This window comes from Hemitrygon akajei, chromosome 10 (assembly GCF_048418815.1).
Source record: "Hemitrygon akajei chromosome 10, sHemAka1.3, whole genome shotgun sequence".
NCBI classification, from domain to species: Eukaryota; Metazoa; Chordata; class Chondrichthyes; order Myliobatiformes; family Dasyatidae; genus Hemitrygon; species Hemitrygon akajei.
The window spans coordinates 155,184,878-155,212,563 of NC_133133.1; the positions used below are offsets into that span (position 1 = coordinate 155,184,878).

Consider the following 27,686-nt stretch of genomic DNA (forward strand, 5'->3'; position numbering starts at 1 on the left):
TAGAAGGACATCAGTAATTAAAGCTAGGGTACACCACCACCTGGGGATTGCCACATAGCACACTGACAAAGAAATACTTCATGGTTGTTACGTCAAAATCCTGAAACCCTCTTCCTAGTAGCAATGGGGGTTTACTCACAATTCAAGGACTACAGGAGTTCAAGAAAGCACCTTCTTAAGAGAAATTAGGGAAAGGCAACTAAATGCTGATTCAGCCTCTGCATCCCCAGCATTCTTTGAACAAATAAGAAAGTTACCAAGTACAACTAAAGCTGAGACATCCTATACAGCAGAGTCATAGAGTTGTGCGGCATGAAAACAGGCCATTTGGCTCAATTTGTCCATATCAAGATGAGCTAGTCCTATTTTCCTGCATTTCACCCTTATTCCACTAAACCTTTCCTGTCCATGTAGAGGTCCTCCCCAACGGACAAATACCCAAATATGTAGAGCCTACACAAACAAATGGTTACTGTGTGGCTGCAGCCATTTTCTACCACCTGGGAACTCAGTTCCCAGAAGTATTTGCAAATTGAAAACTATTTGTTTACAAACAATTCACAGGAACAAAACCCTATATTAACCTTAGGATGGATCTGTACCTGTTAAAACATTTCCTAAACATTGTAATTGTACCTCTATATGACAGCTTGTTCCATATACCTACCACCTTGTGAAAAACCTGTTCCTCAGCTCCACTTTAAATCTGTCTCCTCTCACCTTAAGTCTATATCCAACTCCAAGAAAAAGATTGTGAACATACACATTATCTTTGCCCCTCATGAGATTATATACCCCTATGAGGTTGCCCCTCAGCTTCCTTTTCTCCAGTCTGTCCTTATAACACAAGCGCTCCAGTTCATTATATCCTTGTGAATCTTATTTGCGCCCTTTCTAGTTTAATGATATGCTTATTGTATCCAGGCAACCAGAAATGCACACAATAATCCAAGTGTGATCTCATCTATACCTTGTTCAATTGTAACACGACATTCAAATTTTCAGTGGCCTGACTGATGAAGACAACTTCTTCATCCACCCTGCCAACCTGTCTCAACACTTTCAGGGAACTCTGTACTTGTAACCCCTAGCTCTCTCTTTTCTACATCACTCTTCAGGACCTTGCCATTTATTGTGAAAGTCCTGACCTGGTTTAACTTCCCAAATGCAACACTGCACTTTCTAAGCTAAATTCCATCTGAAATTTCTTGGCCCATTTTCCCAATGAGCTAGATCTAATTGTAATTTTAGATAACATCTTCACTGCCACTATACCATAAATTTTGAGGTCAGCAACAAACTGACTAAATATGCCACATATATTATCATCCAAATCATTCATATAGATTATATGCAACAGTGAATCCAGCATCAAAGCCAGTAGCACATTGTTGGTCACAAGCTAACAGTCTGAACAACAACATTCCACTAGCATCCACTGATGTCTGACAGCAAACTAATTTTGTATATAATTGGCTAACTGTGGATCCATAAGAACTAATCTTCCAAACCAGCCGAACAAGTGGGATCGTGACAAAGACCCTGTTAAAGTCCATATAGGCAACACCTATCACTTTGCCCTTGGCCATTCTCTCAGTCACCCTTTAAAAAAAACTCAATCAAATTCATGACAAATGATTTCCATTATGCAAAGCCACGTTGACCATCTCTAATCAGTCCTTGCCTCTCCAAATACAGGTACATCCTATATCAAAGGTCAAAGGTAACATTCCAGTATATCCCAGTAACATTCCCACCACTAACTTGTCCTTTGGTCTATTGAGACTCTGTCAGAAAAAGGGAGGTATATGTCAGGCATATGTCAAAGAGGCAGCTGAGAATCCCTTGATGATTATATTATATCAGTGCACAAAGGGATATTATGAAAATGCACAATGTTTCACAACATTTCCTGTTTCACATCACAGTAGGGTAGCAATTAGCGTGATACTATTACAGCTCGGGGCGTTCTCAAGTTCAGAGCTCAATTCCAGCACCACCTGTAAGGAGTCTGTATGTCCTCCCCATGGAGGCTTTCCCCAGGTCATCCAATTTTTTCCATAATCCAAAAAAGGTATTGGGTAGATTAATTGATCATTATAAAGGTTAATAGGGTTTGTCAGGAGTTGATGGGGCAATGTGGGTTGAAGGGCAAGAGGGGTTACTCTGTGTTGTATTGCTAAATAAATGCTTTTTGTAGTCCTTTGTAATACTTTATATCACATAATGTGGAGTCCTTCATATTATGTTAGTCATGACGTTTATCAATTTATAATGAACTTTTAAAAAAGAAACAGAAATTGGAATCAGAATTGGTTTATTGTCAGGTACTGAGGTACAGCAAAAAGCTTTATCTTGCATACTGTTCATACAGATCGATCCATTAGACAGAGGATAGAGGTAGAACTGGTAAAATAATAACAAGTCTACAAATAACTCTCTTTAGATACTTAATGTGTTTGGCATATACTTTTTCTAATTTTTTTCCTCTATTTCCCTTGAATTTTATGAAACCTTACAAAAATACTTGCTTCTATATACCATAATTCTTATAAAGCATGGTGTACCTAATATATAATTTACAGATACTGGCTTGCTTTTACTAATGACCAGATTTTCTGTTATTATTTCAAAAGTCATCAGCCACTTTTTTATCCCCCAAAATGAGCTGTCATCTTTGAATCTGTTTATTCTAGGTGAGAAGATCCAATCATAATGTACTCAGTCTATCAGAAATGCTACAGAACTTTACATCAATAGTTTAAAGATTGGTCTTCAAGACAGGTCAGCTCCTAAATAATACACACTTCAATAGCTCATTTTGCATTTTAATAATATAAAACAAAACAAGAAAATGTAGCACAAGATCTATATATGAAATGTTTATCAATTCTATTTCAAAACAATGTTACTTTATAGATGAATCTAATGTACTCCAACCTAACCTGAGAAGAGCCAACATAAGAATAAACGAATAATGATAAAAGTAACTCATTTTCAGTCCATCTCTCATTTAAATCTCATAACCACTAGGGTGATCAATTTCAAAACTCTATTAGTTCTGCTACAGCCAGCCATTTGGACTTTCATTTCAAGATCACCTTGCAATGCAAAATTGCAGAGCCACACTATTTTAATGTAAGATTTATGATAAATGTCACTTTGCGAGCATATTTACCTAGCATGCAAAACCAACTATTAAATAGGCAGGCAATATATTATCACTGCCAGGGGGAGAATCTGCTCTTTAGAATTTTAGTAGCAGTAAATCAGAGCAGAATTCAGCGATAAGAACATGGAAAACAATTCTTTCTTTGTTAGGGAAGTAGCACAGTAATAGCACCTTCTCAATGTGTCACCATGACAATCACAAGAATTCAGAATGAACATTCTGCTGTGCTTTTGTACATGATTAACTGTCATATGTAAGTGAAATCCAAAGAACCTAGTCATTACAGCACCAAAAAAAACTTACTTGATAATATCTCCTTCAAGGGCAATCACTCGTTTGATTATTTTCTGTTCTGGGTTTCTGGGTGACCTGAAATAAAAAGGACAAAGTTACACAATCTGTTATGCCCTCTACCACGTCACTGGGAACTCACCGAAATTTTAAAACAGAAATAAAGACCATTAAAGCCATATGGGAGCTGCTGTGCTCCTTGCCATGGCATATCAATCACAGTTAAGTTCCATGAAGCTTTTGAAATAACTTCCAAGTATTGTGATAAACTACGTTTGTAAATCAAGAAAATGGTTAAAGATGGGACACGTGGAGAATCTCAGATTTCCTTTCAAAGATAAGCATTTCCATATTTTAAAGCATTTAAGATCCTGTGAGCCATGAACTATAGATATTCAATTAATTAAAAATATTTGTCATAAAATTCAACATTTCAACAAGAAATCACTGCAGTGGAACATAAAGAGTATAAATTGGAGAAATTGTTCTTTAAGTAATTCAATTCAAACGATCCAGCAATCCATAATGTCTCAATAATAACTTAGTGGCTACATATATGAAAAACAAATATTGGACAATATAAGGCATAGAAATGATTATTAAAGGTTGTGTAGAGGTATAATTTTTAATTATAAAAGAAAAAAACTCAGCTAGAAAGCAAATTTAATTTTAATCCATTTGCTCAAGATTCTCTCTCAGTTTCACCTAGAAATAGCATTCAACAGTTAGGTAAGAACTTTATTGAAATTGCATGAGCTGCTGTTCAGTTACTTAAATGTGCTTTTGTTGTTCATATGTGCAGCACAATCTTTGTTTATATAAGAATCCCTAAGAAAAGGCTGTTTAAATTTAATCCAGTTATTGAATAATAATTTGCTACTTGATATTTTAATTGGACTTTAATGTATCATTTCAAGTCATGTAGGTTAGCCTGGCATTGGTTGTTTTGATTTACATTTCTCATGATGAAGTTTCTACAAGCACAAGCTGATAATATTCCTGGGGACTAGGCAAACTAGAGTAACTTTCCATCCCTTTAATGAATCAAACTGAAGGATTGTAAGGTTGACATCTGAAGTCACATCCCAGCATTAAGCAGCAAATTCAGGAGATGGCATGAGGAGGATGAAAAGAGCATGATACGAAAACTTGGAGTAAAAGGACTGATGTTCCAAGTAAATGTATTATTAAAGTACATATATGTCACCATATACAACCTTGAGATTCATTTTCTTGTGGGCATATGAAATAAATCCATAATAGAATAATAACCATAAAAGAATCAATGAAAGATTGCACTAACTTGGACTAGAGGTATCATTTGCTGAATATGTAGATGATTTCGAATTGAACTGTTTTCAACATAGATTGCTATTGGAGTTCCTACTGTATAAATGTGAAATGTGACTTTTAGTTTGTTTACACTTATGAAAATAAAGTTGACAACATTGTATAATTTACACTACCTTTAATATGCATGTCAAACACTAACCATATGATCAGTGAACTATCAAATCAGTAAGATGTAACATATTACATTACACAATATGATGTAGTACACACCATGCACAACTGAATAAAACAGGAACAGTAAAGCCTAATGTTGAATGGTACTCTAAAATGACCAGGATAGGGGGAGCAGTCTCTCTTCATAATTAATATAATTAAAAGCATTCCTTCATATCAGTAAATTGACAACACATAATTAAGTATATAAATGCTGAAGACAGAAAAAGAATCAGAGGAGAGGAAAGATAAGGAAAATGTACTTATTTAGACCAAGGCTAGAAAAGACATCACAAGTTTTTCGACAACATTTCTCCATTTTTAAGCAAATTAAGATTATGTTTGATGTGGAAGATCACTGCAGGTAGTGGAGTTGCTGCCTTGTCCTTCCTGGTGGCTTTGGTTGCTGCTGGCTACATGTTGTTAAAGTGGCTGAGGCTAGTGGTACAAATGTTGTAAAATGCCATGGGAAGATCCATTCATTGACCTTGAGCATTCATTAGTGATAACTGAACTTCTTTAGTACTGTAGCCCGGTCACAGCGCTGGATGACTCACAGAGATCTCTATACTAACTTTGGAAAATTTTAAACTCAAGCGAGTTCTGCAGCTGCTAGAAATCCAGAGACACAAAATGCTGGAGGAACTATGTAGGTCAGGCAGCATCTATGGAAATGAATAATCAGTCGACATTTTAAAATACTTCTTCCCACTCCGTCTCCTGTAAAAATGGTATTCCCTTTTCTCAGTCTTTCTCTGCTGCATCTGTTCCCAGGATGAGGCTTTCCTTTCCAGGATATCAGAAATATCCTCTTTCTTCAAAGAACGGGGTTTCCTTTCCTCCATCATGGATGCTGCCCTGACCCACATCTCCTCTATTACCTGGACATACACACTTTCTCCATCTTCCCGCTGCCAGGGATAGAGTTCCTCTTGTCCTTATCTACCATTCCAAAAACCTTCACATTCAACACATCATAATCCATGATTCCACCATCTTCAACAGGATTCTATCACTGAACACATCTTTATCCCTCTCACTTTCGGCAAGGATAGCTCCCTCCATGATCCTCCCTTTCCCATTCATCCCTCCCCACTAATTTCCCTCCAGGCACGTATCCCTGCAAGCGACCAAAATGCTACATCTGCACATTTACCTCCTCCTTTACCTCCATTCAGAGCCCCAAACAGTCCTTCCAGCTGAGGCAACACTTCTCCTGTGAATCTGTTGGGACCGGTTACAGTATCTGGTGCTCCCAATGTGGCCTCTGTACTGGTGAAATACAACGTAAATTGGGGGACCGCTTTCTTGAGCACCTCTGCTCTATCCGCTAAATGCAGAATTTTCCTTGTGGCCATTCTGAGTTGTCAGTCAACAGCCTCCTTTCTTGCCATGACGAGGCCACCCTTAGGTGAAGAAGCAACACCTCAAATTCTGTTTGGGTAACCTCCAACTTGATGGTATGAAAAGCGATTTTACCTTCTAGTAAAAACAGTTTTCTTCTTCTGCTTTCTTCTATTCCCCACTGTGGCCTCTTATCTCTTCTCCTCACATGCCTATCTCCTCCCCTTGGTGCCCTTCCTTCTTCCCTTCTCCCATGGTCCATTCTCCTCTCCTAACAGATTCCTTCCTTTCCAGCCCTTTACCTTTCCTACTCACCTGGTTTCACCTACGTATTAGCTGCCAGCTATTCTCTTTCCCCTCTCCCCACCTTTTTACTCTGGCATCTTCCCCCTTTCTTTTTCAGTCCTGAAGAAGGGTCTCAGCTTAAAATGTCAACTGTTTACTCTTTTCCATATATGCTGCCTGACTTACTGAGTTCCTCCAGTGTTTTGTGTCTGTTGCTTCAGAAAATTCTTAGTTCTCCATTATCCAATTATGTCTCTCCTTTGTTCAATGCTCCCCAGGGCAGCACTTCCTCCTCTTCACATGTTCTCATGTAGCACCATTACTTTCCTGGTCAGAGTGACTGTTGCCACCCTTCCATTATGTGCTTTAGCCACAATTCACTCTCCTTTTAGGAGAGATGTGCAGTTCACTCGCATTCTTGGCCCTTTGCTAAATTAAACAATTTTTCAGCAATGCATTAATAATGGTAACAGTGTAATCTCGCCAACTGCATCAAAGGCAACAATCATACATCACAATCCATGTACCTAGATTCAGGGACTGGCCAGGTTAATTACAGATTTCAGAATAATAGATCACTGTATGCTTGCCACAGTTTATTATATTAATGGTATCTGTACACATTTGATTACATCATCAATTGATATTTGATTTTAACAATTTCTACAATTTATTTATTATTTAAATAATCACTTACAGAATTTAAGGTCAAATAAATTAATAACCTTAGGTAGGGCTGCCAACTTGTACACAGGCACCCTGTGCCGGGCTGAGAGAGGAAATGGTTTTGTTGAGGAAATAATTTTTTCCCTGACTGGAAGATTTAGCTTGTTTAAGCTTTATATCTGACATTATAATCTTGTCGTTCTGAAGCAATCATCAGAAACACAAAAACAGTGAATTATATTTTCAGAGTTGGCAAAACCATTTTCTTTTATTTTTAATTCTTGCTTTCTTGTGATTCACACTTTTTTTCCTTATTATTTATTCTGCATAGGTAACCAAAGATACAAAAGAACTCAGGCATAACAAAGCAATTTTTTTTGCAAAGTAGTTACGATTTGGAAAAAGGGGGTGGGGTGGAATAGAAATTTTCAAGGAATATCGATTGTATACTCTGAGGGAAAATTTGAATGACAATGAGGTAAAAGCAAGTGATGAAGACAAAGTGAACCACTCTTATAAAGATTTGGCACATGCATAATGGGATGAATAGCTTCCTTCTTTGTTATTAGACTTCATGATTCACAGCTCTAGCTTTGTTCCATGTTAATTAAAATTTAATTAGAAAGAAAGAATGGAATTCTTTATTCTAGAAGTAATAAAATACACAAAATGTGGTGTTTTACTTCAATCTTTCTCAAATTAATACCTAGTCTTCCACTAAATTTTCAAAAATGATTTTAAAGCAGTATATACTCAAGGCTTGCCAGGTTCAATACTTCACAGATTTGATACCACTTCTTACATTAAGTATGGCATATTAAATTCTTCTGTTGTCCTCTTCTGCTAATTATCAAATTGCTTTGTACATTTTATGAGAATTGAAAGGAGGAAGGTAATAGATGGTAAGGTATACAATGAACGACAATTTTCAACAAGTATCACTGCATTAAATATAATCAATAAAGTCATGTAAATTGTGCTGGACTCTAATAATTGAGAAATAACACAACTGGACCTACAGTATCCATACTGGAAATGATAGTGAAGAATAGCCGAGTAAAAACTTCTCACAGCATAGATCATATATGTCAAACTCAAGGCCCACGGGCCAAATCCGGCCCGTGGTGGAATTATCTTTGGCCCACGAGATAATATCTAATTACTATTAAAGCTGGCCCCAGTAATCCAAGCGCCTATGGCGTATGATATGGCTAATGCTGAGTTTATTCAGGTACCAGGTTTTCAGGGTTTTTAGTGTTTATTCGGCAGTCTTCTTCATAAGAAACGGAATTTGTAAAGTGAAACACTTTGTAGTTATAGCAGAGACTGAGACACATGAGAGCAGGCTGAAAAAACGGAGGCAACGAAAGCTGCGTTCGCACGCGTCCGACTGATCCGGCCCGCATGAAGCTGCATTTTGCTCAATCCGGCCCGTGACCTAAAATGAGTTTGACACCCCTGGCATAGATTGTCTTGGATTTCTTTGCATGTTAGGCAAAGATTAGCTAGCAGTCAGATGCCATTGTACCTGACTTCCCACTCTACAGCCAAAGGCAATGGTAGAGTGTCTACATTGTATGGTGAGGAAATGGATACAATTGGAATCTGTTAACTCAACTGTTTAAGTCATGGCTGGCTGCTTACCATTATTTAAATAAGTTCATCAATCCGATCGAAAATAAAAAAGCACTAATAAATATCTGGGTTACTCATTTTAATGTTAAATTACTTTCGTCTGTTTTAAACATCATTGCATTCATTCAGTTTAATTTATATAGGTCTCCCTGATGTCACACTTGATAAAATAATGTCCTGATGTCATCTCTTCAGTTCATGTTTAGATTAAAATTTCAATAAAGTCTTTTGCTAAGATGGTCTGGTGGCATTCAACTAAAGGGCCTGCTAGTGACATGAAGCCCACTTCAAGGGGGCATATGTGTCCAGAAGACCAGCTGAATCAGTGTTCTGAATCTTGAAATACCAGAGAAAGATGGGTAGACTGGATCTAATATGATTTCATCCATAGAGATATGGTTAATCGAAAATAGCAAAATTAAATTTTGTTCAGAATATTTAAAAACATCATAATTATGCCACTTTAAAATACATTTCATTGCCTTCATTTTTGAGACCTTTGTTTAAAGGTGATTTAATATCTAATATGGAACATCAGTTATATGTAATTTCAAGTAATGTTCCACAATATTATGAAAGATTAATAGTTTAATCCTTTAAATGGCTAGGAATAATTACTTAATTTAATGTATTACCTGATTTGGTCACTTTAAGTACCAGAATAATTAACCCCATAGATTGCTTAATACTGTAAATTACAATAATTATAATGACATTCAATAGATTTGGCTGATTTTAAGAATATTATAGCCTAATACAAATTAATGCATTTTATTACATTTCTTGATTTATAAAATTCCAATCCAAACAAAAAATCACTATGCTTTATATTTTTTGAATAGAAACAGTCTTAATTTGCTTATGTAACATTAATATCTCTAATCAGATCCTGATTTATTGCCAATCTGTATTTGGTCTTGTGAATGTAAAGCTGACTTGCCTTTTTAAACTGCTGGAGCCCAGTGATGAGTCTCTTCGTAGAGTGCCCAAGATTTTGGTACAGTGGCAGTGAAAGATCAGCAACATACTTCCAAGTCAGGATGGTTCTGACTTACTGGGGAATATGCAGCTGGGTGTGCTATTGCTCATCCTACTAGTTGGTAGAAATTTGAAATTGGGCACAAGATTTGGTGAAGAAACCACTGGCAAACCACAACACATCAATAATAGAATGAGAATTGTTTTAATGGGGTGGCAATTGATTTAGCTACTTTGTTCTGGCATTAAGTTTTTTCCAAGATTGTTAATGCTACACTCAAACATTTTAAGTATTCCCTATCTCTCTTAGTATCAGAAGAGTCAGAAAGTTAGTTATTTTCCTCTGAATACCCAACCTTTGATCTGCTCTTCTTACCACTGAGTTTGTGGCCATTTCAGCTTCATTTCCAGTCAATAATGACTAAAGTAATGGTGGTGGAGTGGATTTAGAAATATTAATCCCATTGAATCCCAAGTGAAAGTGGTTGCAATCTCTCTTACTGGAGATAAACCTTGCACAGTACCTGTGCTGCATTACATTAACTTACCCTTATTAACTTAATGTGATATCATCCAGGTTTTGGATTCTTGAACTATAGGGACAGGACCATGAGAAGTTATGAATAGAATGGAGCATAGTTCTATCATCTTAAATATCTACACATCTGACACAGATTTCAGTTTGTAAAATGCTGTCTTGATGTCACATACCATTAATATCTTTAGTTTACCTTTGGACCAAAGTTTTAATCATATCCATCACTAACGTGTCTTGGTGATAAGCTGAAACAGTTCAGCTTAACAAAATTGTTGGTAACATTTTCAATGCTCTTATAATGACTGAGAGTATGCTAATTGGGCAGATTAAATTTTCCTATTTTAGTAGATACTAGGACATCCTAGAGTTCTGTTGTAGTGAAACAGATTGGCTAGAGTGTAGTTAATTCTGAAGCACATCAAATAACACAGTAAAGATGCTGTCAAAGACCATAGCCTTTGCTGTATCAATTCTCTAGCCATCTTTTGAAATCATACTGAATGAATCAAACTGGATGAAGGTTAACTTCTATGATGTTTGGGAAATGGGGAAGAGACTGACAAGGGTAATTTACATGGCACTTCTTGTGAGGATTGTTACCCCATCTTTCTTACCCTTTATTGCAACTGGGGAGGGTTTATGAAGTATCTTTCTACTGTTATCATTCTTAATGTTCACCATCATTCACAGCTATGTATGACAGGGTTGCAAATCTTATATCTAGTCTACTATGGCGAATGATAGATTCTGTATACACTGTTTTCCAACCTTTCTTAACTTTGTAAGTCAGTCAAATGGTTAGATAAACCACCTGTACAGGAATAAGATGGTCAGTCCCTCTGATTGTTTCAAATCCCATTTACTCTTTCAAATTTAGTTCTGAAAAATTCCATGTCAAATTTTCCAGGCCATAGCTGAACCATAAATCTTAAATGAAAACCATGCCAACATGAGACTAAATTTCCCATTTTGTTTTTAACATACTACTGTATTTTTACATATCTTTTATTGACTGGAATTGTTAAATCATTTGGACTAAAAACCAGTCTAGTCACAGGAATGAACTGAGGAGCTCCAAAGATATTCATTCATTCATTCATTCATTGGTAATGTGTAAATCTCTTAAGCAGGACATAAGTTTTGTGTCTAGCTGTGGTTGGTACCATTGGTTCCTGCTTTAGTTACAGCTATGGCCTTAAATTGTCTTGTACAAAGAGCACATAACTGGAGGAAATTTCAGTGAAGTAGCCATCCACAAAAAGGTGATTTGACAGTGCCATAGCAACACACACAAAATGGTGGAGGAACTCAGCAGGTCAGGCAGCATATGTGGAAATGAATAAATAGTCAATGTTTCGACCTGAGATCCTTCATCAGGACTGGCCATGTCTATTTTAGGTTGTAAAAGAATGGCAATCAGAAAGAAAATGTTGCTTATATATAGATGTACAGTACCATGTTCCTGGAGAAAATGATTAACATTACAGACAATCGGGGGCACTTTCTGGTTCATCTTACATATTAACTATAAGTCTGGCTCTTTTGATTTTATGATACTTCTTTCAGTTTTCAACAGCTATCCTAGGAAAAAGTAAAATTGTGCTTTTTGCACAGCAAAAACTGAATTTGTACAATATAAATTTAATATAATGTATCAGAACGTGTATTGAATGATAACAAAATACATCAGCTTTTAATGCATCGGAAAGCTGCTCGAAGACAAACACTTAATGCTGCAATCTGTAATCCCATGTATTTTCTCTGGTTCTTAAGGTAAAGACTTACATTACTTTTTACTAAGTGACGATGATTTCACTGCAATGGCTTTGCATCAGAAATTCATACTTGGCAAAATATTTGGAAGGTGCACCAGAATACAAAGTTCAAAGTAAAATTAATTATCAGAGTACATACATCTCACCACATACCACCCTGAGATTTTTTTTCTGTTAGCAAACAGCAAATCTATAGAACAGTAACTGTAAACAGGATCTGTAAACTGTAAACATCAGGAACTGTAAACAGTAAATAAACAAAATACAGATAATAACTAAATAACAATAAATAACGAGCATGAAATAACAAAATAAAAGAGTCCTTAAATGAGTATAGTTATCCCCTTTTGTTCAAGAACCTGATAGTTGTGGGCATTAACTGTTCTTTAACCTGATGGTACGAGTCCTGAGGTAGCTGACCGCAGTAGTGAGAAAAGAACATGGCCTGGGTGGTGAAGATCTTTGATAACGTATGCTGCTTTTCTATGGCAACGTTCCATGTACGTTTGCTCAATGGTTGAGAGGGTTTTACACATAATGTACTGGGTTGAATCCATTAACCTTTGTTGGAACTTCTGCACAAAGGCATTAGAGTTCCCATACCAGGCCGTAATGCAGCCAATCAGCGCACTTTCCACCAAACGTCTATAGAAGTTTGCCAAGGTTTTTGAAAACATGCCAAATCTCCTCAGACTCCTGAAGGAGTAGAGTACTGTCGCGCTTTCTTCGCAATTATACCCATATGAGTTCCTTACCAGAGTTTATGGTTCAATCTATTATCGAAATTGTAAAACCTTTCAGTCGTATCAGTGCATCCAGTGCAACAAACAACTAAGAGCTGCCTCATCTGCCTCTGATACAGCAGCCTTGCCCTGAGATTGCCGATCTTATTTTTTAGAGACTGCATATTTGGTACAGGAGGCCTCATCATGAGAATGGAAGGAGAGCTGAAGGCAAGTGGGTGTTCAGCGCCTTCACCAGGAGGTCCCAAAAGCCAGTGGACAACACACGGGTTTTATGTTGCCGAAGTTAATCCTGAAGAAACACTAGACCTATACCATCCACAGGAAACTCAAATCACAGATTATGTGGGTCAAAGATAACCTGGGACTCAGAACAGCTGGTGTTTACAGGATTCACTGTGAATACGGAGCAGCATACATCTGCCAGACAGGACACACAGTGGAAACGCTCATCAAGGAGCACAGGGGGTGTATGCGTTTGGATTACCCAGAAAAATCGGTGGTACCAGAATATTGCACTTGTGATGGCCACAGGATTGACTTCAATGGCACAAAAATACTGTGCCATGCCAACGGCTTTCAGGACTGCTCGATGAAGAAAGTCATTAAAATAAAACTAGAGGAAAACTATTTTAACAAAGACAAAGGTCTCACTCCAAGTAAGAACTGGAATTTGATTGAAAGCTAGGTGGGGCAGCAGAAACCTGACTGATAAAGACTAACCAATCAGGAGGGACAGACAACTGGGGTATAAATACCATCAGATTAGACATGCCCAGACATCAACTCTGATGAAGATGGCAGAGTCTGTCAATTAAACGTCGGTTAAAATCGATACCTAAGTTGAGTATCTAAATCACTTACTGATATATCGACAGCTTTTATCTCCCCCAGAACATTTAAGTGTCTTGAAATTAGTACCAGTCAGCATGCAATACATATAATGGGCTCACATTCTCATCTGGTTTTCATTAGAAAAAAAATTTCTATAAGCCTAGGTTGAAATCGTTTTCTATCATGATTTCATCTTTGCAAAAGGCCAAAATGGATTTATACCACATCAGAAAATGAATGACACATGAGTTCGAACATCGGGGTGTTATAAATTCTGCATTGAAAATTAGTCTTTCTGCACCCAAAGTGATTTCTGTCAATCAGTAAAGCAAACAAAATAGTCTATGCTTTGAAAGCAATCATTCCCAACCCACTTTGGTTCACAGCCTGAGTCACTGCCTATTCAAGATGCCAGCTTGTTACTCAGCTGTCATTGCTACTCAAAAACTGCAAGGGTGTATATAACTTGTATCCAAGTGTAACTCACCCACATCTTCTCCCTATCTCAAAGGAGAATTGCCAGCCCTCTAATTACATTTGTCCTCCCACTGGCATGGTCAAGGTGGTGAGCAAGATAGGAAAATTACAAGCATGAGCTGCTTTTGACAGTATATAAATGGAGATCTGCAAATTAAAACTTCAGCAAAGAGCCAAATGATTTAATTTTTTTTCCCAATGGGTCAAATATAATTAAGAATAATACTTAGGAGCCAGAGACTAAGAATACAAGGGAAATAAATAAGATCACGATGGAAGTGCATCAATGGTGTAAAACTCAGTACTTCCCAACTGCCCTGGTAAAGCTGAGTACTTATAAATTATATAATTCCATGCATTATTAAGGTTCATTAAACTGAAAGCCCTATATATTATGAAACAAACACATTTTAGAATACTCAAGCATAAAATTGAATTTCAGCTTATTTAGAATGATCTTAAATCAGGTATTCTATAAACTGAGCTTAATTATTGTTCATTTTTCTTTAATTTTAAAGCTAAATGCATCAATTAATGTAGATAGATCAATGCTAGAGACGATGAGGTAATTGTAATAAAAGCTCACATAATTTTCCAGTCAAAGTAGTGCATTATTTAAAACATTAATTGCATAAAATAAGTGCATGGAAATTTTTGAAGAACAAATTTCTGCTTTAAAAAGATGATCACCACAATCCAAATCAATGAGCTTCGGCAGAGCTATACAACCATCAAAAGGTTTGTCATCTGCGATACGGCTATCCTAAGATGAAAGCTCCATCTGCACAAAGTGCATTGAGCTACAGCTTCTTATAGACTGTGTTAGGGAACTGGAGATGAAGCTCGATGACCTTTGGTTCATATGGGAAGATAAGGGGTGTTAGATGGAAGTAACAGGGAGGTAGTCATCCCTAAGTTTTAGGGAGCAAGTACCTGGGTGACAGTCAGATGAGGGATGGGCTCCCAATTCCCTTTGCAACCCCTTATGTTGAAATTTCTCTCCCCCCCCCAGATAATAGTCTACACTGTTATTCCTTTTATCAAAATGCATTATCATACATTTCCCAACACTGTATTCCATCTGCCACTTTTTTGCCCATTCTTCCAATTTGTCTAAGCCCTGGTGCAATTGCATTGCTTCCTCAGCACTACTTATGCCTCCATCTACCTTCGTATCATTGGCAAACTTTGCCACAAAGCCATCAATTTCATAATCTAAATCATTGACAAATGATGTGAAAAGTAGTGGTCTCAATACTGACCGCTCAGGAACACCAATAGTCGCTCGCAGCCAACCAGAAAAGGCCCCCTTTATTCCCACTCACTGCCTCCTGCCTGTCAACCATTCTTTTATCCATGCCAGTATCTTATGTGTAACACCATAGGATTTTATCTTGTTAAGCAGCCTCATATGAGGCACCTTATCATATGAAGCCTTCAGAAAATCTAAATAAGTGACATCCACTGCCTCTCCTTTGTCTACTCTGCTTGTTACTGCCTCGAAGAATTCTAACAGATTTGTCAGGCAAGATATCCCTTTAGAAAAGCCATGTTGAATTTGACTTATTTTATCATTAGTTTCCAAGTATCCTGAAACCTTGTCCTTAGTAATAGACTCCAACACATTCCCAACCAACTGAGGTCAAGCTAACTGGCTTATAATTTCCTCTCTTTTGTCTCCTTCATTTTAAAGAGTGCAGTGACATTCGCAATTTCCCACTCCTCCGGGACATCAAGTGATTCTTGAAAGATCATGACCAATGCATCCGTTATTCCTTCACTAACCCTTTCTGGACTCTGGGATATAGTCCATCTGGTCCAAGTGACTTATCCACCTTAAAACCTTCCAATTTGCCTAGCTCTTTTACCTTTGTAATAGCAACGGCACTCACTTCTGCACTCTGACACTCGTGGACCCCTGGCAAACAGCTAATTTCTTCCACAGTAAAGACTGAAGCAAAGAACTTATTAAGTTCATCTGCCATTTCTTTGTCTCCCAATAATGCTAATCTCACTAGCATCATTTTCCAGTGATCCAATATCAACTCTCACCTCCTCTTTACTCTTCATATAACTAAAAATTCTTTTAGTACCCTGCTTTATATTATCGACCAGCTTGCCCTCTTGTCTTTTGTGGGATTTAAAAAGCTGCACATAAGCTTTAAAAAGCCATTTTGTTGGATTTTATAAGCTTTTATAATCATTGGTCAGAGCACATGGAGTATTATGAGCAGCATTCGGCTTCTTATCTAAGAAACGGCATGATGGCAATGGACAGCATTCAGAGGAGGTTCACAAGAATTATTCCAGCAATAAAAGGGTTAATATATGAGGTGTTTATGATGGCCCTAGGTCTGTAGTCAAATTAAGTCATTTTTATTGTCATTCTGACCATCACTGCTGGTACAGTACATAGTAAAAATGAGACAACGTTTTTCAGGACCATGGTGTTACATGACACAGTACAAAAACTAGACTGAACTACACAAAAAAAAACACGGAGAAAGCTACACTAGACTACAGACCTACACAGGACTGCATAAACTGCACAAAACAGTGCAAGCATTACAATAAATAATAAACAGGACAATAGGGCAAGGTGTCAGTCCAGGCTCTGGATATTGAGGAGTCTGATAGCTTGAGCGAAGAAACTGTTACATAGTCTGGTCGTGAGAGCCCGAATGCTTCGGAGCCTTTTCCCAGATGGCAGAAGGGAGAAGAGATTGTATGAGGGGTGCATGGGGTCCTTCATAATGCTGTTTAATTTGCGGATGCAGCGTGTAGTGTAAATGTCCGTGATGGCGGGAAGAGAGACCCCGATGATCTTCTCAGCTAACCTCACTATCCACTGCAGGGTCTTGCGATCCGAGATGGTGCAATTTCCGAACCAGGCAGTGATGCAGCTGCTCAGGATACTCTCAATACAACCCCTGTAGAATGCGATGAGGATGGGGCGGGTGGGAAATGGACTTTCCTCAGCCTTCACAAAAAGTAGAGACGCTGCTGGGCTTTCTTTGCTATGGAGCTGGTGTTGAGGGACCAGGTGATATTCTCTGTCAGGTGAACACCAAGAAATTTGGTGCTCTTTATGATCTCTACCGAGGAGCCGTCGATGTTCAGCAGGGAGTGGTCGCTCCGTGCCCTCCTGAAGTCAACAACCACCTCTTTTGTTTTGTTCACATTAAGAGACAGGTTGTTGGCTCTGCACCAGTCCGTTAGCCACTGCACCTCCTCTCTGTAAGCTGACTCGTTATTCTTGCTGATGAGACCCACCAGGGTCATGTCATCGGCGAACTTGATGATATGGTTTGAGCTGTGTGTTGCAGCACAGTCGTGGGTCAGCAGAGTGAACAGCAGTGGACTGAGCACGCAACCCTGGGGAGCCCCCATGCTCAGTGTGATAGTGTTGGAGATGCTGCTCCCGATCCAGATTGACAGAGGTCTCCCAGTCAGGAAGTCTAGGATCCAGTTGCAGAGGGAGGTGTTCAGGCCCAGTAGGCTCAGCTTTCCAATCAGTTTCTGAGGGATGATTGTGTTGAATGCTGAACTGAAGTCTATGAATAGCATCCGAACTTATGTGTCTTTTTTGTCCAGGTGGGTTAGGGCCATGTGGAGGGTGGTGGCAATGGCGTCATCTGTTGAGCGATTGGGATGGTACACAAACTGCAGGGAGTTTTGCTGGAGTTTAGAAGAATGAGAGGAGATCTCATTGAAACCTATTGAATATTGACAGGCCTACATAGAGTTGATGTGGGGAGGATGTCTGCTATAGTGGGTGAGTCTAGGACTAGAGGACACAGCCTCAGAATAGAGGGATGTTGACTTAGAACAGAGAGGAGGAGAAATTTCTTGAGCAAGAGGGTAGTGAGTCTGTAAAATTCATTACCACTAATAGCTGTGGAGGCCAAGTCTTTGAATATATTTAAAACAGAGATTGATATGTTCCTGATTGGTCCAGGTATCAGAGGTTATGGGGATAAGGCAGGTGAATGGAATTGACAATGGGATAATAAATGAGCCATGATGGAATGGCAGAGCAAACACGCTGGGTTGAGTGGCCTAAGTATGCTCCGACGTCTTATGCTCTTATGATCCAAATAAACCCAAAGTACTTTTGACAACATATAAGAACAAACCAATGCAATGTTTATGGCTTTTTGTTTAAACTATAAATCAATATATTTCAAAAACATGACCATCCTGCACATCGTGGACCACAATAACAGCTTTCATTTCCATTTACTGTATATAACTTTAAACAGTTTCAAGCCTAGTTTGCAAACGCTCATAAATAATTTTCCCTCTATGTACACTGAATTTCATGTGTCATTCATTTTAAAAAGGACCATGTAAAAGAAACAGAAGAATGTGAAATTTATACTTAGTTCATTTAATAATTTTCTGCTGTTTAAGAAAATGGATCTTCACCAGTAGTATTCTCTTCATCAAGTTTAGAATCCATATAGATTCTGTCTGTCTAGTAACCTGTGGCTACCTTTTAGCATTTCAGCACAGGAAGACCCACATGACATCCACTCCTTGTCTTCAATGTCCATTGATGAAGTTGACCACCTTATTTTTCTCTTTATTTTCCTTATATTAACAGACCACACAGGAGGGTTCAAATTGACTGGTTCTTCCCCTGTTTGTACAATTCTAGATTCAGCATTTCAGGCCTGCATTTTAATTTCAGAGTGCCCAACGAATGATCTTTGGCCTCGTGGGTCACTGACACTATGCACCATAGAAAAAGGTTTCTACCTCTCCACCATTCTCTCAAAAACACACATCTTGCCAGACATTTTAAGCTACCCAATCATGATCAAGTAAAGTTCTATCAGATAAATTAACTGTTGGCATTATACAGAAGTTTTTTATAACTCCAGTAAACACTAAGATGCACTTCAGCCAAGAGTGTACTGATCAAGTGAAATCAATGTTGCAGCACAAGGGTAGTGATAATGAACATGTAAACTGCAAAACCAGAAACATAAATCCATTACAGATCCATGGTTTACAACACAGTAAATGAGATTTGCTTTAATTGGATGTCCGTTTTGGCACACTGTACAATTCCATCTCTTGCCTACCCATAGCAGGGTAAATATTCTTTTACTGTACCGATTCTTTTCACAGTAGAACTAGGGCAAGTTTGTGATATACACAAAAAAAGATAATCCCAGGTTCATAGTCTTGCAGGTATTACCTCTAAAAGGATATTTTTAAATGGGATTATTTATTCTGTCCCCACTCCCTTTCTGCAGGGAGTGCCAGACCTTTATCACTTCGGAGTGAAAATTATGCTCCTTGATGCACTTCTGATCCTTTAACTCTATGTGGTTTTGGACCTTTTGCTAAGGAAAACAGTTGCTCCTATTTATTTATCTAGGCCTCACATAACATCGTATGCCAACGTTACATTTACAATTATATCCCCTGAGCTCATTTATGATATTAGCTTATCTATGCTCACCAGTGCCTACCTGAAGAAATCTGTTACAGGTTTCCTAAATTACATGCCAATACTTTTAATTCTTATACAGTACATCATTATGTTATCTGTGATCATACATTGGTTGGTACATGCCAAGAAGCTAAACAATTGTTTTCAATACGGTAGACTCACAAACCTGTTTAATAGGATTGTAACTCCAAAATAATATTTACAACTTTTGATAATTAGAAGTTACATCAGCTGCTTTTGAGTTCTCTCGCATCATGCCAATATCCAATGAGGTAAGCAAAATTTCGAAGTGCATTCCCATCTTCTTTCATTTTAATGCACTCTGATAGATTTTACTTGGGGTTGGCGCTTTATTAACTTCCTAGCATTCCAGTTTAATGCCCAATTAATTATTTTTCATTAATATCTTCACAAACTCTGATCCTTGTTCCACCATTTTAACAGTATGTTGGGAATGGAACTTGCAGAGGAAACGAACTGCTGAAAAAAATCACTGCAAAACTCTTCCTTCTTTAAAGGTACTTATTTGTTATTTAACATTATTGATTCAAACATGCATTTTCCTTTCTTTTGTATAAGTTGCAACCTACTTAACCAATCATTTACTCTTTCATTTAAAAAAGTAATTTTAGTTATTTAATTTGTTATTTTGAAAAATCATTACAGGCACATCACTATCCCCTTGTGTCGCATCCAAATCACTTTTCTAATGACTCTTGATATTATTGATCTTCAATAATTTGGTAAATTACATTTCATTATTTCTTTCTGTGCTCAGAATTTAGCAACTTCAAAGCAATCAGGACCATTAAGTAGTCCGCTGAACTATGGCAACCAAAATGATAGAAATTTTGTTTTCCAAATTCAAGTAAAAATATTTGAGCTGTGTAAGGCTTATAATGGTAAATCACTTCTGGAGTTACTAATAGGTCAGCTGTAAAGCATCTGCGATTCCTGGCTAAAATGAAATGCTGCTTTCCAACAATTATGTAGTTCAAATGGTGACAATGATCGAAATGATTTAATCTTATTTCAAACCACGGTCTGCACTCGATTATCTAGGCATGGGAGGGAAAAATGACAGGGGCTGATGAACAGATCTTCAGTACATGTCCTCTTCATGAATGGGGGCTTGGCATTTCTCTCGATTTGCTCAAGCCATTTTCTAATCCTGCTTTTTCCACATTTTTGGTGGAAATAATCTTATTTTATGGAATACGTATGCAAACTGTACACTGTGGGCAAAGAAGGTTTCACAAAAATATTCAAAAGGCGATGCCTCAAAAAGGCAACATCCATCACCAAGAATGCTCATCACACAGGATATTTTCTCTATGCTATCATCAAGGAGGAGGTACAGGAGGCTGAAGACACACATGTTAAAAACAGTTTCTTCCCCTCCACCATCAGATTTCTGAATGGACAAAGAACCCATGTACACTAGCTCAATATTATTTTTGCTCCCTTTTTGCACTACTTATTTAATTTAATTTTTAAATCAATTTCTTATTGTAATTTAGGTACTTTATTATTATGTATTGCAATGTACTGCTGCCGTAAAACAACAAATTTCATGACAAATGCCAGCGATATTAAACCTGGTTCTGAATAATTACATTTTACTTTATTATTGGTAGGGTTTTCTGCAGTTTTTAAGTACACAATTAGAAATTGTTTATTGGCTTTATCTGTAAGCTTCTGCTGTATTAATCAATGCTCTATTTACTTGCCTACTGTTTTATAATTATTGGCCTAGATCTTTCAAATAAAATGTGATAGACATTTGTTTCCTTATTCTCACCTTTCAGCATTCCTTCATTGTTGCTCTGGTTCACTATCACCTCTCCACAAACATGCTCTCCTTCCCTTCTCATGAATCATTCCCATGTAACAGCAGGAAGTGCAACTCTTTCCATTTTAAACCTTCCCTTCCCTCAAACAGCAGTTCATGAATATCCCATCCAAATCAGTGTGTATTATATTTGATACTCATTATGTAGAATCTTGTACATTGGGAAAAAACCAAAAATACATTGGGTGACTGTTTTGGAGAATATGCACATTCAGTCCATAAGGGGGACACTGAGTTTCTTGTTGCCTGTAACTTGAGCTCTCCATTGCACTTTCAATCAAATGTCTTAATTCTCTGTCTGGCCTGTTACAATAAAACCCAACCAAATGTAACAACATTAAACAACCAACTTTTCCACTTTGTCTTAGAACCAACCACTTATTTATTATTCCCACTGACTCGCTGAGTATTTCCAGCATCCTCTATCTTTTATCCTTCCAATTAGAGCCTCACAATTCTGTGCTAAATAGTCAGCTTTTACATGTGTAATAGGATGGAAACACAGGAACTCAAGTTACAGAACTTCTGACGGCACCCTCTCAACTATAAGTAAATAGTATTTTCTTCTATGTCTTTGATCTGTGAAAGGTACCTACTTTTCTATGTGGGGCAACCTTCATGAAGTAATTTTTTTCCAGTTCCATTGGCTCTATAGCGCAATTTCTATGCATATTGTATATGTGACAGCTTACATATTTGCTTAGGAGAGCATTTAAATGGATGGCACCTTGGCACAGCAGCCTCTGGTGACCAGGCTTCGACCTTGACCTCAAGTAGAGTTTGTACATTCCCCTGTGATCATGTGGTTTCCTTCATTTGCCTCCCAAATCCCAAAGATATGCTGGCAGGTCAATTAGTCTTTGTATAATATCCTTAATAAGACCATAAAATATATAAGCAGAATTAGGCCTTTTGGCCCATTGAGTTTGATCTGCCATTTCATCATGGCTGATCCAATTTTCTTCTCTGCCCCGATCTCTTGCCTTCTCCCCATATCCCTTCATGCCCTGACCAATCAAGAATCTATTAACCTCTGCCTAAATATACATAAAGACTTGGCCTGCTAAAGAAATTTTTCCTCATCTCTGTTCTAAAAGGATACCCCTCTGGTCTTAGAATACAGGTGTGTCCTTTTATGTAGAAGTGGGCCAAGAGAATCAGGGGAAGCAGATAGGCAAGTGAGAAAACAGATTATAGAAAAGTAAATGGAGGAATGACTCAAAGGTATGATCTGACAACTGTTATAGACTTAATGGCCTCCACGTCATAAGGAATATATGAAAATATAAAGTGTCATTATAAACAAAATTAAAGGATTCTCCCTACCTCTGACTGAGCAACTGGTAATGGTCAACTCCTTGATTGCAAGGTGGGCTATAATGTTTTTTCAATGCACCTAATGCATTTTCTTGGGTATATTTGAAGGATTTAAGGTTTGATACAACTTTCTCTATGACCATTGAGGTACAGCACATCTTTCCCAATAAAGAGTGAGAGTACTGGCATGGGCAAGGCTTAAATTGCAGGTTTCCAGCCGCTTACAACATTGTAAACACTAGTCTTAGACACAAGGGTTTCAATGACTGATGTTGAAGAGGGGAGAAACACAAAAGGCATTATGGGATGCCCTGGGAATACACAATATCCATGTCCCAGGAAAATACATATAATTTTATAGCTAGATTAATTCTTATTTCCATAGTATGACATGCTGAGTTCAAGCAACAAGATATGAACTGGGTACTCAGAGCTTCCTGCCATTCATTTTTGACTTCCGAAAAAGCATTCATTTTCTTTCGGAACAAAACTGTCTAGTTTCATATGCATGAATAATGCGTGATAGCTCACTTAAGTGCTCTTTATCATTTTATGAACCTTTTAACACTCAGATTATTAGATTGCAGAATGTATCAGAGTTGAGTAAATCATGACCCCATCTGATAACCACATGTACAGGTTTTCAGTAAGAGACCTAGGATAGGGATCAGGAACAGCAATCATGCCTAATTTACCATCCTTAACCTATAATTAATTAGGATAGTCAATTCTACAGACTGCTTTCTGTTAACTTTACTGAACGCCTCCAATTTAATACAGATTAGATATTATACTTACATTTTTCTGCTCTCTGCACCCCAGCTTTTCAGAAGGTTAACTCAGAGCTGCTGTAGAGGATTATAAATATTAACTTGTCTTCTCTATGAATTTTATTATTTTCTTTACCAATCTTAGTGACCTATTTACCAGCCTCACCTTTAATAAAGTGATACATTTTTAAAAAAGATTGTACATTTAGCTTCTGACAAAAGTGACATCTGTATTTTGCCAGTGAAAACCAAGAACAGATTGATTCTACTGAAGTTAAACCAAGATCTTTGTCAATTAAACAACGTAAAGTCCCCACAATTTAAAATTGCACTATTTAAGAATACTTCTATTCAATCTTCTGACTCATTTTCGGCCGGGACATCAGACTCCATTAGTACAGCAGGAATATTCAGCTGGAGAAAGGAATGTCATGAACTCTATTTGCAGACATGTTGCATAAAGTAATGCAGTTCAGAAAATATTTTAAGATCAAAATAAAACTCACAGTCATACTAACTAAAATGCAATAAAATGCCCTAATCATTTAAAATGTTGCGTCAACTATTGAACAAGATGTTACAACTTTTTGAGCAGTGGCCAGTCGAAGATCTGAAGTGTGAGAAGATGTAGCTCACGCAGATTTGCCAATTGAGCACATAAGGCATCGACTCGTGGCAGCTGGGTGTTTCCAACAGCAGCCAGTCAGTGACTGGAATTGATTGGCAAGAACAAATTAAAATAAGGCAGTGGCAAGTGGAGCAGCCATTGTTGGGAGTGACCATTGTTGGAGGGCACAATGTTAGAATGGGGATTTGAGGCTTTAGCTCTTCAAGGCTTCAACAAGGAGAGGTTTGTGTGAGGGGAAGTGAAAAGCTGCAGGTAGATTTTCCCCAGTTTATTTACTGTTTTTACCTCTTTATATTTGCTCAGTTAGAATAGTAGTGATGCCAGGCAGGATAGTGGAATACTCCTCTTGCTGAATGCGAGAAGGTAAGGTGAGCTCCAGTGTCCCTGATGACTGCACTTGGGAGAAGTGTATCCAGTTGCAGTTTCTAATACTTCATGTTAAGGAGTTGGAGCTGGAACTGGATGAACTCTGGATGATTCAGCAGACTGAGGGGTGATAGATAGGACATATAGAAGTGTCGTTACACCCAAGGTGCAGGACCAGGAAAATGGGCATTGAGTCTGGCTCTGTGACTCCAAAGGGAAGAAGTGGAGGGGAGAGAAGAGGCAAATTGTGGTGATAGAGAATTCATTAGCTTAGGGAACAGAAAGGATGTCCTGTAGATAAGAACGAGATTCCCAGAAGGTGTCTTGCCTCCCAGGTACCAGGGTCCGGAATATCTCGGATTGAGTCCTCTGCATTCTTAAGTGGGAGGATGGACAGCCAGATGTCATGGTCCATGTAGGTACCAATGACATGGTAGGAAGAATGACAAAGTTTTTCAAAGTGAGTGCAGAGCTTTAGGTGCTAAGTTAAAGGGCAGGACCTCTAGGGTTGTGATCTCAGGATTGCTACCCATGCCATGTGCTGGTGAGGCCAAAAAAAGGAACATTGAACATGTTGCTCAGGAGTTGGTATAGGAGGGTGGGCATCAGATTTTCAGATCATTGGGTTCTCTTCTAGGGAATGTGGGACCTATACAGAAGAAATAGTTTACGCCTGAACTGGAAAGGGACTAATATCCTAGCAGGATGGTTTGCTAGTGTTGCACAGGGGTGGGAGGAGGGGTTAAACTAGAGTTGCAGGGGGGATAGGAAGTAACGGGAGTCAAGAGTGCCCAAACAGATAGTTGAGAGGTTGTGGGAACAGATGTTGTTAAGACCTCAGACAAAGCCAGGAATCAGGAATCAGAAGATTTAGCATGGTGTGACTAATGTCCCAAGCTGTATATATTTCAATGCAAGAAGTATCATAGGAAAGGCAGATGAGCTCAGGGCATGGATCAATACATGGGATTATGATATTCTAGCCATTAGTAATATTTGGTTGCAGGAAGGACAGGAATGGCCACTCAATATTTCAGAGTCCCTTTGTTTTGACACAACAGAGCAGGAGGGATTAAAGGAGGAGTGGTACTGTTCATAGTCAGGGAAAATGTCATGGCAATGCTCAGTCAGCACAGACTGGAAATCTCGTCTAGTGAAGCATTATGGATGGAACTGAGGAATAAAAAAGGTTTGACTATGTTAATTCTTTTAACTTTCCACATATTGACTGGGCCTCCCATACTGTAAAAGGACCAGATGGGAAAGAGTTTGTCAAACCTGCTCAGGAAAGTTTCCTTAATCAGTATGTAGAAATCCCAATAAGAGAATGTGTGATATTTCATCTGTTATTAGGGAATGTTGAAAAAAATAGATCTGGTCCACAGGTTGAGATTCTAAATTGGAAAAAGATCAATTTTGATGGTATCATAAAGGATCTGGCAAGTGTAGAATGAGACAGGATGTTTTCTGGCAAAGGTATACCTGGTAAGTTAGAAGCCTTCAAAAGTGAAATTTTGAGAGTGCAAAGCTTGTATATGCCTGTCAGAATAGAAGGTAAAGATAACAGGTTTAGCGAACCTTGATTTTCAAAAGATATTAAGGCTCTGGTTAAGAAAAAAAGAAGGGGCATAGCAGGTAGGAACTAATGAAGTATTTATGGAGTATTAGAAATGCAAGAGAACACTTAAGAAGGAAATCAGGATGGCTATAAGAAGGCATGAGGTTGCCCTAGCAGAAAAGGTGAAGGAGAATCTTAACGGATTCTACGGATATGCTAAGAGCTAAAGGATTGCAAGGAACAAAGTTGATGCTCTAGAAGATCAGAAAGGTAATTCATGCACAGAGCCAAAAGAAATGGGGAAGATCTTAAAAGGATTTTTTTGTACCTGTATTTATTCAGGAGCTGGGCATAGAGTCTATATAAGTGAGGCAAAGTAGCATTGACTTCATGGACTCTATACAGATTATAGAGGAGGAGTTGTTTCCTGCCTTGAGGGAAATTAGGCTGGATAAATCCCTAGGGCCTGACAAGGTGTTTTCTTGGAGCCTGCGGGAAGCAAGTGCAGAAATTGCTGGATCCTAGTGTTGATACTTATATCATCACTCGCAATATGTGAGGTACTGGAGGATTGTAGGATAACTAATGTTGTTCTACTGTTTAAGAAAAGATCTAAAAGTAAACCAGGAAATTATAGGCCAGTGAGCTTGACATCAATAATGGGAAAGTTACCGTAAGCTATTCTGAGGGACTGGATATATGAGTATTTGGATAGACCTGGACTGATTGGGGACAATAAGCATGGCTTTATGGCTGGTAGGTCATTTCAAAAACAATATTTTTCAAAGAAAGGCATTTCAAAGAAGGTATCGGTAAAATTGATGAAGATAATGCAGTGGATATTGTCTACATGGACTTTAGCAAGGCATTTGATGAGGTTCGGCATGGGAGGATGGTCAAGAAGGTTCAATCGCTCAGCATTCAAGATGAGGTAGTAAATTGGATTAGACATTAGCTTTGTGGGAGAAGCCAGAGAATTGTAGTAGATGGTTGCCTCTCTGACTGGAAGACTATGACTAGTGGAGTGCCACAGGAATCAGTGCTGGGTCCATTGTTTGTCAATTATGATCTAGATGATAATGTGGCTAACTGGATCAGCAAATTTGCAGATGACACCAAGACTGAGGGTGTACTAGGTAGCAAAGAAGAGTATCAGAGCTTGCAGTGGGATCTGGACTAGCTGGAAAAATAGCAGATGGAATTTAATGCAGACAAGTCCAAGGTTTTGCACTTTGGTAGGACCAACCAGAACAGGTCTTAGATAGTGAATAGCAGGTCACTGAGAAGTGCAGGTCCACACTTCATTGAAAGTGCTGTCATTTAAATGGGGTCATAATCCAAAGTATTGAGTACAGGAGATGGGATGTTCAGTTGAATTTGTGTAGGACATTGGTGAGACTTCATTTGCAGTATTGTGTGCAGTATTGGCCACCTACCTACAGGAAAGATGTAAATAAGGTAGAAAAAAATGAGAGAAAATTTACAAG

At 38.1% G+C, this 27,686-nt stretch overlaps 1 protein-coding gene across 4 annotated transcripts in view; it reads right to left on the minus strand.

Annotated features, from left to right (window-relative positions):
• The window catches only part of immp2l (inner mitochondrial membrane peptidase subunit 2), a 505,123-nt gene that overhangs the window by 166,535 nt on the left and 310,902 nt on the right, over positions 1-27,686 (minus strand). For all 4 annotated transcript variants that reach the window (XM_073059450.1, XM_073059446.1, XM_073059448.1 and 1 more), the window contains exon 4: positions 3,476-3,541. In XM_073059450.1, coding sequence (XP_072915551.1) covers positions 3,476-3,541 — 66 coding nt within the window. The remainder of the gene's footprint in view (positions 1-3,475; positions 3,542-27,686) is intronic.